The 14,350-nt window shown below is 39.0% G+C and overlaps 1 protein-coding gene across 6 annotated transcripts in view; it reads right to left on the reverse strand.

The window, feature by feature from the left end:
• Positions 1-14,350, reverse strand: part of GLRA2 (glycine receptor alpha 2) — a 128,566-nt gene that overhangs the window by 100,956 nt on the left and 13,260 nt on the right. For 3 of the 6 annotated variants that reach the window (XM_018084355.2, XM_008921369.3, XM_018084353.2), the window contains exon 3: positions 2,690-2,757. In XM_018084355.2, coding sequence (XP_017939844.1) covers positions 2,690-2,757 — 68 coding nt within the window. Of the gene's footprint in view, positions 1-2,525; positions 2,594-2,689; positions 2,758-14,350 lie in introns of all 6 variants that reach the window. The other 3 variants (XM_008921370.3, XM_018084354.2, XM_018084357.2) reach the window with 2 other exon arrangements.

The following is a 14,350-nucleotide window of genomic DNA, read 5'->3' on the forward strand; positions in this document are numbered from 1 at the left end:
TCCTACTGAAAGCTTCTCTAAACAAGTTTTCATCTCCCAAGTTTCCAATGAATTGCTGTAGATCGTCCAAGTTATATTCTGATAATGTCCCTTCAGTATATATACATGGTTTCACTAAGCATTCCTCTCCTCTGAGACAGGAGTGTCTCCATTGAATTTGCAATCCAGGCTTTTAAATGAATCGTTTAGTTTTATGTCAAAACCATCAAGAGCATTTTATAGGGAAAAACGATTCCTAAGAGTCAAACAAAACTTGTTATTTATCACAAGGGATGCCAACAGTTTTACCACGATTATATCTATTTCAGAAAGGCAAAGTAGATGGAACAGTAATTGATGTCTGGCTCTCAGAGTAGACTGCTAAAACTAGTCACAATAGTCATTAAAGAAGTGACAGCATTAAGAAAATCAATATCAAACCATTGAAAAGCATCATAGAGAAATCTTTCCACACTTTCAGCAGATATTATGAACAAAGCAAAATAAGAAAGCCAAGAGTCTTTGTTTTCAACTACTTGAATGTTTGGCTGTTTTCGCAAAATGTGTTAATGAACATTGGAAAGGTGCACATTAACATATTTGATAGAAGGTAAAATGCAATGAGGGGATTTAATCAAAGCAATGAAGGAGTCTAATTAATGCAATCAGCATTAGGTCGTGCAAATATTTTCATTGAATGCCATCTTGTAAAGCTAGTAACGTGCAGGATTTTTGCTACTTAATGCTATGCTGATGGTTCTGCATACTAGGACCAACAGACATGGTTGGGTAAAAAGGCTACATTCATGGCTATCTTCTCAGAATTCTTTAAACAAAGGAAAAACAATTGAAGTTTTCCAAAAATAATGAAAATGAAGTCTGTTGATAATTATGTTACACCATGATATGTTTTTTCCTTGTCATTTTTAAATTAATTTTAATTTTCTTATAAGGTGCTTTTAAAATATTACAGATAAATACTCTAAAGCATTAACTTATCTGTTTGTTTTATAGCTATGTATGTTACAAATTGTCAACTATAGTAGAGTCTTTCCCACACTATTTTAGAAAACAATCTGGCCTAGAAAAAACTTGCCTTTTATCTATAGAAAATATTAAGTAACAGGATGGGGTTTTAAATAAAATTATTTAGGAGCAGAAGTTTTATGTTTCTACATTCCTTAGGCACCACTTTCCGAAATGATGACAGGAATTACAACTGAATCTAAGTGAATATTAAATAAAATACATAAACTGGGCTAACTATCTGTTCTTCAAGGCAGGATCTATTCCATTTTATAAAAAAATAGTTCTTTGGTTTACTTCAAGTCCTTTTGTGGGTAGCAAGTTCATTTTTAGTTACAAGGATATCAGTCCTACAGGAAGCCAAGCATCTTTATTGCCTCTGGCTTCAGAAAATTCAGAAAGATCTGGATGCTGCATAGGAATACCTAGAAAACAGTTGTGAAACTACTTCGCAATTGCTTCAAAAGTCCCATAGATATGAGCACCTAATATTTATTATGGGTTTATCACATTATGATGAGAAAGCCATCAAAAACATTTCTCTGGACTAACCCCCATAGTCAGGTGTATGTAGGCTTGAATAAACAACTGATCTTTTTTGTTCATTTTTGAAAAAGAGGATTTCAAAACTCAGAATCTTTCTAAATGGACCCAGAAGAATAGTTCTTATTTTTCTTAGCAAATATTGAAAAAAGATAATAGACTGCTAGTCTTCTAGACTAAAAAAAAATTGGACTAAAATTTTAATTTTCATTTTTTTAGCTTGATTTGGTTAATCCTAAATTAATAATTCTAAATTAAAATCATAATCTCATGCTGAAATGAAAAATAGAACTGTTTACTTTTAGATTTATCATAATTAAAACTGGCATTTTCATTTTGGCGCTTTTTTTCTTATTTTTTTTGACTGAGTGTATTCTTTGCATTCAGTCAAAATAGAAATTTCAGTCAGGTGGAATCCCGTAATTTCCTAGTACCTATTTAACCTCAAAATGCCTAAGTCTTACACCTATATGTTATAGCCATTTGATTCATGTTTTGCATTCACTTCAGTTAGTGATGCGGCTGCAATTCACAAAGATTTATCTAAGTTAACCAAGACTGTTATCTGCAGCAGCAGATAATTCAGCATGTGGTGTAAAACACACTCGAACACGGAGTACTTGGCAGGGAGCCCCACAGCTGAGCTCCAGCCATTCCTCTGTCTCTTCAGTGCTAATAAACCTGAGAAAGCAGGTTTGCAAACACTTATATTTGCTGCTATCACAGTTAGGACAGACTATGGTGGGGTTCCTATTTAGGTGCATCTGGACTTGATAGGTGAGTTTAGTAATTCATATATCTCTTATATAATTATTCTATATTTAATTTTTGTTATTTTATTTTATTATTATTATTATTCGGCTTGTAGGTTTTTAGTAGATTAATAACTTAGTCAATGTCTCCACGTCCTGAGTATCCCTATTCTACATCACATCCCACTCCTTCACAAGATGGCTTCAATGACCAGTCCCACTCACCATTGTAGTTTCTGCTATTGAACCAAAGCTGTTGATAAATATGTTGCAGGTAACATTTACAGGAGGACCTGCAAGTTGAACAATAAATAGAAAAATTGACAGGTTTTGTTCATGACATATATTAAGTATTGCTGTTCTCTTGCCAATGACATCATAGCACTTACCATTGTGGTTTCTGTGACTGATCCAAAACTGTTGATAAAAATATTGCAAGTAACGTTTACTGGAGGACCTGTGGAATGCAATAAAAATGTTGCAATATACATTGAAACAAAAGTACAGATCCCTCAGCCTCCGTACAATCTGGTACAGATGTGGCTGGAAACAAGTAGAAAGTGAGTTTTCCCAAACAGATCATGTTAATTTTGATCAAAAGAAAACTTTATCAACACTGATGTACTTAACCTAGTTTCATTGGAAGTTGTTATACAAATACACAGAACTACATCCTTGCATTTAGAGATTCACGAGAGAGTTGAGTGAGGGCTTTTTTCTTATGCACAGTACCAGCACAGAATATACTTTAGCACTGTAACCACTCCTCTTCTCCCTTCTCCCTTCCTCCAGGACTTAAAATTAAAAGATTATCTCTCCACATTTACTCCACTCTGTAGGCAAAGGCTTGCCACTGAAATTCCCAGCAAGGGCCACTTTTCACATTTGACTCCAGTCCACTGAAAATCGACTTAGACAACACTTCGTGCAACTGATCTGGAGATGTCTGGCTTGCCACAAACAGATATTTTAGCAATATGCATTCCAGCTTGACACAGCTTTCATTAAACAGCTGTTTATATTCTCTTCCCTCCCACCTCCTTCGCTGGTATTCAGCAGTCACTGATGTGTAGCAGAATGAATGGGGACTTAATATTTAATTAGTTGTCTATTAGCCTCCTTGATTTTTTAGGCGTGATGAAATAAACAGGGGTTCTCAACTGAATCAACAAGGATTAATGCTAAATGCCTGAATTTCAGTGACAAAAAAGGTGGTACAACATTGAGTACCAGTACTTTCTTCTTTCTTTTCCCCATTATGGTTTTTAATCACATAATTTTCCATATAAATAAAAAAAGTCAGTGCAGAGAATATAAATACCCACATTTAGTTTCATATTTAGATCTGAAATTGATTTAGAAAAGATGGAAACAGTACTACTTTCTTTTTTGAAAAATGGAAAGAAAAAGTAATGAGCCCACTCAAACCCAGTACATTGTCAGCTTCCTGAGTGCTAGGCCACCCACCTGCAAAGAAACAATCATGTTGGTTTTAGGAATCAAAATTCCAACAGTAATATGTTTTGAGGCTGTTAATTTCCAATGAAGTGTGTTGTTCTGCTCAGTTTTTTACAACCCTTTAAGCATGGCAATTCAGTCAGTTTTCCATGCCCATTTAGCTAGTCTGTTCCAAGTTGTGAGAGACAGTGTCAAAAGCCTTGCTAAAGCTGAGATACACACTGCTCTCCCCTTATTCATCAAGCCTTTCAAGTCCTCATAGAAGGCAATTAGCACTGTAAGGAATGATTTGCCCTTCATAAATCCATGTTGATTACCACCAGTCATCTTGAGGCCATCTGGAAATGGCTTCAAGAGATTTGCTCCAGGCTTTGAGGTAAGGCTGGCCAGCCTGTAGCTCCTGTATTCTCCTCCTTATCTCTCTTAGACATAGGCGTGACATTTTTTTAACACATAATGACTAACCTCCTCCAGTTGCCATGACCTTTCAAAGATAATTAAGAATGCAACCACCCAGCTTTCCCACCACTTTCACAGAATATTCTGAGTTGGAAGGGACCCACAAGGATCACTAAGTCCAACTCTTAAGTGAATGATCCATATGGAAATCAAACCCACAACCCTCATGTTATTAGCACCACGCTCTACTTGTGGGTGTGTCCTATGTGTTCATGTGGACCCATCTGTGTCCAGTTTGCCTAAATGCTCTGTAGCCTAATTCTTTTCCACTGAGTTTTTATTGGTCTGGACTTTTTCATGGGTCTCCGTGGCATGGGATCCCTGAAAACTATTCTTGACAATAAAGACTGTAGTGAAGGAGGCATTGAGTGCCTTGGCATCTTCCCATGCTCTTTGTCAAGTTTTCTTTAATATCAGGGTGTTGTCTTGCAAAAGCCTTCATATGCAAGTATGAGATTTCCTGAGTGCCAGCAGAACCTGGTAAAGATGCTTAACTATGTTAGGAAAATATGCTTATATATATTAGGAAATATGCTACCACATCACAGACTGCAGTCCAGATGTACATTGAGTAGGTACACGGTAGAGCACTGTATCTTACAAAAAAGCAAACACCTCCCTCCGTTTCCCTACTCAATTATATAATTACATAGTGTCTTTTGCTTGTGTTCTACTGGTAGGTGTGGAACAGTAACTCAGCAAACTCAGTAAAAAAAAGAGAGATTACATTTGTGAATACCCGAGGAATTTGAAAATAAATAAGTCTATGGAAGCTGATTCGATGCGTTCCAGAATCTTGAGGGAATTGACTGATGTACTTGCCAAATCACTCTCCATGATACTCTCCATGGCAATCATGTGAAGTTCTTGGTGACTGGAAGAAGGGAAGCATTGCATCCATTTTTAAAAAGGGGAGAATGCAGACCCTGGGAACTACTGACCTGTCAGCCTCACCTCTGTGCCTGGGAAGATCACAGAACAGATCCCTGTAGAAGCTACGCTAAAGCACACGGAGGACAGGGAGGTGATTCAGGACAGCCACCGTGGTTTCACCAAGGACAAGTCCTGCATGACTGAAGTGGTGGCTTTCCATGGTGGAGCAACTCCATGAGTGGACAAGGGAAGGGCTACAGATGTCACCTATCTGGAGTCCTGTATGGCCTTTGATACGGTACTCTACAACATCCTTCTCTGTAAACTGGAAAGGTATGTTGGCTTTGCTCAGCCTGCAGAAGAGAAGGCTCCAGGGATACCTTATTGTGGCCTTTCAATATTTAAAGCAGGCCTGTAAGAAAGACGGGAACAAACTTTTTAGCAGGGTATGCTGCAATATAGTAAGGGGTAATGGTTTTAAACTAAAACAGACTCCATCCGATAAGATTTTCCTAATTTAATTGTTCATTTAAAATGAAAGCAGTAAACTTCTGTGAAGTATAGCCAAGGTTTGAGAACACAATCTAAAATTCTTCAAAGGCAATGGAAAACTTTAATTTGACCTTACTGCCTAAAATCTAAAAAGAGCTGACATTACCTGTAAAAAAATTAAGCAAAGTATAATTTTTAATTAAATCTTTTTCTCCGCCTAGTTTTCCTTTTGTCACCTCCAATGTAACAAGATGCCTTTCAGGGCAAATTCAAGATAATCAAAGTGATCTTTGAGTCATAAGAAAAAAGTCTGTTTCTTGAAAGGACTTAGGGAAAAAAAAAACAAAAACAAACCAAGCCCAAACCAGCTAATGCTCAAATCAACCAGAAAGCAGATGTCTGGTATTCTGATAAACAGCTAAGATATCACTTCTGTTCCCTTCAGCTCTCTTTTCCCTGCTTCCCCAGAAGGTCAACAGGACTCTCTGATACACTGCCTTCTTGATAAACCCTGACATTATAATGTCATACACCTCCTGTGACCTCGGGACACCTAGCACTTACAGAAACTCAACACTCATCTGCTCACCATAACCACAAGAAATCTGAATATACAGAATATTCTCCTGAATTTGCTGTGTCATATTGTCTCACCTGTACCAAAGTGTCTATGATCTTGTTGCCATCTGGCTAGAGAATGAATCCTTTCCTTGTCAGCTTCCAGAGGGGGTGAACCCATCCCAATGTACGGGAATATTTCCATATGGAGTGATGAGTGCTGAAAGAAGTACCTTTGAGTCCCATCCAGCTTCTAACTCCAGCCTTTGCTAAATATTCTCCAGTATTGATAGCACACAGCCAGAAATCCGCCTTCATTTCATACATTCTTGAAAAGATTTACTTGTACTCTTGCCCTGGAGATCATCCTAAATGCAACTAATCATATCTGTATCCTCAAGTTCATCCCAACCCTTGTATTTTTTGGTGTCGAGTTTCTAGGTTGCACCTGGCAGCCTTTTTCTCTTCACATTAATTTCAATCATATAGCTAAATTGTCCTTAGTGGGAATATTATAATCATACAAGAGATTTAAAATTATACCTGTGCACTTGCCAATTTTCTTTGATATGTGTATTTATTAAGGGATTTTGTAAGGTAAATTAAAGTACAGTACACACAGAGAACTGTGAACAAAGCAGAGAGATGCAAAAGCAAAAAAGAGATAATGAGGTAGAACCATCTTATGGAATGACAGTGAAAATATTGGCAAGATATTTACAGATCTGTGAGGAATCTTGTGTCTTTTTCTACACATAGTATTTCTTGTCTACCTTCTCCCTTTGTCCCTTGTGCCAATGCACCATCTCGGATGTTTTATTTTGTTCCATATACAGGGGAGAAAGGTGAGCCAAACTCCCCTTCTCCCCTTACTACAGATCAGGACTTTGAAAGTCTAAAATCAGTCCCGTCTGGGTGTGGAGATAGAGCAGGGATCCAGGAACAGGACCAATGGGCAAAGGGGAGAGGCAGTGATCCCACCAGGGACTGAGAATCCTGTCATCTGTGGGGCAGGGATTTCATGTCTGAGCTCAAATGAAGGAGGTGAACGAAATGTGGGTGAGGGCAGGACAAAGACCATATGCTGACCTAAACACCAGTAACACATACCTTAGGACAGCAGGGGAGGGTAGAGGGTAGATGATTTTTTAATTGCCAGTACTGGAGACAGCTGGGGGTTTAGCAACCATTTATCCCAACCAAACTGAACAGCCTCCAACATCCAGCAGTCTTTACGAGACCTGAAACAGAGCTAACCCTATGGAGGGCTCTGCTTCTGCAGCTGCAGTACTACAGGTGCCTGAATTACCACTTCAAGATGTTGCCAATCCATCTCTTCATGGCTCTGCAGGCACATCACTGTAAGTCAGACAGCAAGGATGAATTGCTGCTGGGACACCTCAGCTGGCCATGGTCATTAGACAGGAGCAAGATGTTCATCATCGTAGCTTCCTCCCTGCTCAGAGTGTGGCAGACAGGATAAAGACTGGAGTAATCAAAGCTGGCTCAGCCAGTCCTGTGGCCAGGGACCATGGATATTGGGCCAGGAAGAGAAAGGCGGCTTTGATGCACTGGAAAAGTTCCTCTAAGCCACAGGGATCCTCCAGAAGCAGTGCAGCTTGCACACTTGTTTGCAAGGACTTATGTAATGGATAGCCCAAACCCTGATGAGAAATTTCTCAAGATTTACGGAGTTTGCTTAAGGTTCTTGTAAGAAAGCAGGAGGCAGACCACAGGTAGTCTTTATTGCAAGCACCTAGGTAGGACTTCTCTCTTTCCCTATCATTCTGCCTCTGGACAAAACCAATGTTTTCATCTATTTAAATATCATCATCTCATTAGTGTGTTGACATCTTAGTCAGAGGAGGCAATATTTATGGCATCAATACGACATAGTTACCCTAAGGCTTACAAATCACGGTGATGTTTTTTTTGTTGGGAGTGATGCCTTTCATCTATAAGGTTGTCTTTCTATGGGATTTCTGTCAAGTGCATCACCCTGACTGCCTAAGTATAATCATGTCCAGTAAACAGAGAATTCCTTCTTCTTTAGAAATGTTCAACACAATCCAATGTAGATTATTAAGCATATGTCACTTATTATTCATTGATCAAAATTGCACCTACTAAACAAACAAACAAACAAAACTTAAACATTAAAAAAAAAACCAAAAACAACGTAAGCGTAGGGTTCTCAAGAAATGTAGTAGTTGTATGGTACTTTGCACTGATGCAATTTGCTGGTAAATTCAAATAAAGACAAAATTATTGTTCTGCTTCATCAAGCTAAAACCAACATCCTCTGAAAGTTCATCTGTCATGTATAATAACTTAGCTTGCTGAGAATGCCATTTCTCCCAGTAGGAATATGGCAATGGTTTTGGTTGCTTACTGGTGCATCTAAGACTCGGAATCATATTCTGTGTAATCAATATACATTTGTGATCAACAGAATAAGGCTAAGAGTCACAAAAGCATTTACAGAACCAGAGAAAAACCTGAAGAGATCTTTAGATGCCTAAATTCTTTTTAGGACTCTCATTCCCATTGATATAACTCAGTCCAAATATCACCAAGTATCTGACAAATATATGTAAGCAACATGACTTACGACAACAGTATCTTATAGACTGGGGGAGACACAACACACCTACAGCAGGTGAGAGATGGAGGCAATGCTGAATGGAATCAGCAGGAAAGCACTACGGATAGCAAAAAGTACAATTTTTCCCTAGTTCCTGCTGCCTATTTCCAGAAGTGCACATGCAGGCACACACACAAATATAAATGAACAAAGTAACATGAACTCATACATCAATATTTAAGCTGTTTCCCTTTCTTCCTTGAGAAGATGCACTGGAATACAGCAAGAGTACAGCCTTATGACATAACCTGGATAAAAATGGGCATGCAACATTTCAGAACTGAAAGCTCTTCCTCAGTAAAATACCACTGAGGCCTCACAAGATAAATACTCCAGTGATTGTCAGGTTCAGGTGATTACAGAAAGAGTCATAGCAAGAAAATTCTCTGGAGTAAGTACAGCTAAAGCCATCTCTCTATATATACATTGACACAGTTTGAGCTCAAACAGTGAGTAGTCAATTTCTGAAGTGGTATGGGAGTTTTCAGCTGTGGGACTATAGCTGAATGTAACAGGAGTCATGCCGGTAAAATCCTATCAACGTTTCAAGGAAGGAGAATCCCTGCTAAGATGCACTTTTTTGTGCCTTAAAGCGCTTGTGAAAATTGTTGGATCCGCATGCTTCACATTCAGTGAATGCTTTTGTCCATAGACCCAATTCTGGAAGAGGAAGGTAAGTCTCACACTACAAAACCTCTTCAGTTCTGCATTTGGCATTACAGGGTAGTCCATATGATGTGTTCATTCTTCCCTGACTCTTTCTGCTGAGGCTGATAACAGAAACATATATTACTGTCAGCTCTGGGTTACAGTGGGATATATCCACATAGGTTATCTAATAGACACTGCACAAGAACAATTTTCAGGCACTATTTTATTTCACTTCACAAACCAGGATTTCAGAAAAAGCCCTTCAAACAGTTGACAAGTTCCTGATTTACCCAGCTAACCTGAGCTAGTCTACAAAGAATATATAGCCACAGCAGTCACAACAGATCGTATAAATGTGCTAGAGCTGGCTTTCATGTGGGTAATTTGAGGGATGGTACCAAGGTAGTCATGGCAGCCTGGAATTCACTGGAGGCCATTAACCTCAGCATGTGCTGAGCTCTGTATCCTCTCGGTGTGCAGAGCACCTCTGAGCAAATTACTTAAAAGCTAATTCAGATATTTCTACACAACTCTCAGCAATAGTTGTGACTGAGTGCAGGCAGTCCCAGAGCTAAAGTCTTACATGTGCAAATGAGACAGTGGAAATAATCTAAAAAACAGTGAGTCAGAAACCTTACATCTGGAAACTTCCCACTGAAACTACAAGCTTACATTGCAAAGTTATTTACTATTTATGTCAACTTTAAAAATATTCAAATCAATGCTTTATTCTTTTATATGTCCATCAAATTCTTTTTCTTTCTCTGAGCTTTCCACCAGTCTTCCAAATCTTTCCATTCCATGTCATGACAAGCACCTCATTGCAAGGCATCTCTTTCTAAAATTTTTCTTCTTCCAATGCAATAGAGCAGTGGACAGTGTTTAGGGATATTGAATTGTTTGCTTTTCTTCTGACATGAAAAGATCCAGGCACTTATTTCTTTTCTTATCACAAAACAGTACTCACTGAAGTGGCTCTCAGCCTCACTGCAAGGAGGTAGCAGAGAAGCTCCTCACATCTGGGCCTGAGGAACTGCTCGGTTGCTTTGCATTAAGGAAGACAGAACTCTTCACTGCTGATCAGCATATGAGCTGCAAAATGTGTGCAGAGGCCTGGGACACTCCTGAATGTGGTTAAATAAAAGATGGTATTACATCTATAGTCATAAAATCTGCACTCCAGTGTAGGGTCAGATAAACTCCTCTGGGTAATTTTATTATTAATAATGTTTCATGATGCCAGAGTAACCAACTCATCTAACAGACTGCATGGAACCATAACATAAAAAGTGTCCACTGAGAAGGTAGGAAGGACAATCTACTTAATGAAAAAAAATTATTAACAATAATATTAAAATGTATGCAACCAGTCCTGGTTTCTGTTTTTAGTCAGAAATAACTGCTTCATTTTCCTTGGCATACTCACCTCAAAACATTTCTTTAAAAAGAAAGGTTGCTTTTTCCTTCTTCTCTAAATATGTCTTACTTTGTTCTTCCTTGTGATTCTGACCTTGTGTTGCAAAAATTAATGGAAGCTCAGTTATAAGCGTCACTAGCTACAGTCTCAAATACAGGGCTTGGTCAATACCTCTCTCTGTGGCCACAGAGACGACTCAGAATTGATTTTAACTCCTTTCTTGTTCCTCTGGGCCTCAGACATTCTCTTTATTTCACAACTCTGCCAGCTTTTCCTTTACTGCCTCCATAATGTTCCTTGCTTTAGTGTCTGAAGAAAGAAAGCAGCTTGTGTGATTAACATTATGGAGCAGACATTGATTTATGGCTGTTTTAGAATTATAGACCAAATGATACATGGAACATAGATGAACAATGGGATTTAGACAAATGGAATGGCTCATGGATAGGGAAAAATGACAACAGAAATGGTCGGGAGCTGGTATGGACGTCAATCAGCAACAGGTCAGAGACACACTGACCCATCTACTCATCACATCTAGTACTAACAAAGTAAAATTTTCCTTTTATTTTCAAACCTTTCCTGTTTTTTACCTCCTTACAGTTCAATTCATTTCCATACAATCTGTCCAAAAGATTATTTTGAAATCAATTCCTCTATCCTGAGGAATATCCTCTATCCTCTATCCTCTCCCCTTCAATGCTCCCATCAGCTGATCTGTTGCCTGTTTAACTCAGCTTCCTATCCTTTTCCTTCACACATCCTTTCCTTTGGGAACTTTCTATCCGGTTGCACATATCCTAAATACCAAAAAGAATCTGTGTTTTAACTGCAAGAGATCCTTAAGGTACTTTTTGGGTGTCATTCACAGGCAGTTTTTTCAGTCATCATTTTTTCCTATATATAAAAGTGGCTGTAAGAATGGGAGGGGAATAAGAACTCTTCACCAGCCTAGAAAATAAGCATCCTACAAACTGACTGGCTTACTTTTTTATCAATACCAAACCAGCTGTCTCATGTAGGACATTCATTGCCTTGCTGTGAGGAGTATCACATGGCTCTCACATAGGCTCAGTGCTCTGCTGACATAAACCATGTTGCAGGGTCAGGGCATCTGGTCTTTTTCTGAATTCTACCACTAATAGCCACACAAAGCAGAAGTCTTCTACAAATGAGACTATATCCACACTGAGGAACTTACTGACCTGAACTGAATCTATCCCTAATTATTCATAACTTTGATAAGTCAAACTTTTATTTTATTAAAAAAACAAGGAGTTAAAAGCTGGTTTTAACAGATTGTGTATGCTTTACCTCACACAAAACACACCTCAAAAGTGTGACAAAACCAAAATTCTCAGGAGTACAGAGCCAAAGAGCTGCAAAATTCTCCCAGATGCTTATTTTAGGATGGTTCCTATAAACAGACTGGCCAAAGGCTTTTAACACCTCAGACTGCCGCATCTGATGAGATATCACTGTCTGGAAAAGAAAACTGCTGCAGTCTGAAACTCTTACATGGAGTGAATACGTCTTCATTTTTACTTTTACGTGGGGAGAGTATGCTCACATGTTTATGCACAGGCAACAGGCTACATCCACATCTGGAGAAAAAGGGAGTTCTTACATACGCTCTTTGTTTGGCACCATGCATGTAGTTTGCATCTCTTCAACAACTGCTTTAAATTGCAGTGTGAGAGTTTATAACAGCATTCTGAGCACAGCTGTTCTGTTATTTTATTTATTATTTAGGACTAATCCTTTATCAGACAGAGTAAACTGTAAAAGAAGATATAGCAATTCTGTTAAGAGGGTTTCATAGCCTGAGACATAGACATAAAAACAACACACATTGGGATTAGAGGCAGCCTAACATAATGAGTATTGATCTGGTAAATTTTAATCCTAGGTTTTCCCTGACTAATTATGCCAGTTTAAGGAAAGCATTTAGCCTCTTCTCAGATGTATTTCCCCAAGTACAAAAGCAAAGGATATTAACCATATTTGTGTTCCTGGGATGGAGAAAGAACAAGTTTGCTCATGCAGTGTCTATCAGCTGAGTGTTGGTTACCAAGCTTTAAGGGAAAGTACCCACAAATCAGCTATTTGCAGATGTGCCTGGTTGTTTCTATGCAGCCTTGTGCTTTGGATGCACACAAACACACAGGTAGGAGTTATTAGCTTTCAGAGAAGAGCATCATACTGCTACTGTGCTTCCCTAGACACTCCACTGTTTGCTATAACCAAAAAGATCTCAGCTCCATAGCAGGCAGAAGGAGTTGCAGCGTCTGATGCTTTGATGCATAATACCCAGGCCCTTGCAGAGGAACCTTAAGGGCCTCATATAGTTCATCAGCAGAACATGATGCTTCAGTACAGTGGGGTACCACTTGCAGAGAGCAAATAATCTAAAATGGGCTCTTTGTGGGCCTTCCTTACACTGATTCTCAGAAGGGTTGAAGTATCTCATTCAGGATCCACTGCTCAGACCATTCTGTACCAGGTCAACATATACTACCTTTGAAAAAGCAGTCAAGAATTTAACCCTAGCCTTCTAAAACACAGACAGTTTTGCAGCCAATAACAAAGTTTTGAGAGATTTCATGCAGAAAGGGTCCTTTCTTAGAGCTTCTACACCTGCCTCGGATTGAAGGGATGCAAACTTGCATCCCCTAGGCTACAAGGCTGTGGGTTGTTTCTTGGAAAATGCGGTGGGATATCTCTCACTGTCTCTTATTCAGAGGAGATGGGATTCATCCTAAAGTGCAGCTATGGTCACTGTTAAATATATTTAGTAGGTGTAGATAGCCTACAGTACCCAGCAAGTTGTGTAGCAAAGCACTTAGGGTACAACATTTGGAGAAAGAGAGAGAAACTGCACTCACAGACATTTCTATCTTAGTGGTTGGGGCAATTACCAGGAAAAGTGAGAGAAGTGATGGCTCTTATAATATTTTCTATAACAGTTACATCAGCTGCCTCCAAGGTGTACTGGCTACAACAAGCACTTCTGTGCATCATAACAAAGAGGTGAAGAGGCTCTCCCCTCTCAAGACAAGCAGCTACATCGCAAGATTGAAAAGTCATGTTCCCTTTGCAGTTTTTCCCTGGTTTAGTTAAGTTTGAAAAATAGACCTCTCAGAATCATTTACAGTCCTTTGGATCGGATACTGAACCCTTTAAGCTAAGGGAAAACTGGACAAAAAATCTTCTGTATATTGTAGAGGAAGGGAGGCCACCCACAGACACTGTTTGTGGGTGGGAGTGTGGGGTCTTAAGTGATTACAGATCCACACTGAGAGGAATCCCTTTCCTGTGGAATATAAGGTAGGCTCTGAGATACTTAGTCCTTATAGGGAGATGGAGGTGAAGCAGTGCCTCATCGGAGAGCCTGATTTGGGTTGAGTGAGGTGGGTGCTAGGTGAGCCAGACTGGGGCAGTTCTGTGCACACTTGAGAGCAGAACTGAGAGAATCTGAGGAACTTTAAACTACAACAG

The sequence above is a fragment of the Manacus vitellinus genome, unplaced genomic scaffold, assembly GCF_001715985.3.
Source record: "Manacus vitellinus isolate BGI_N305 unplaced genomic scaffold, ASM171598v3 scaffold_7_pilon, whole genome shotgun sequence".
Taxonomy (NCBI): Eukaryota; Metazoa; Chordata; class Aves; order Passeriformes; family Pipridae; genus Manacus; species Manacus vitellinus.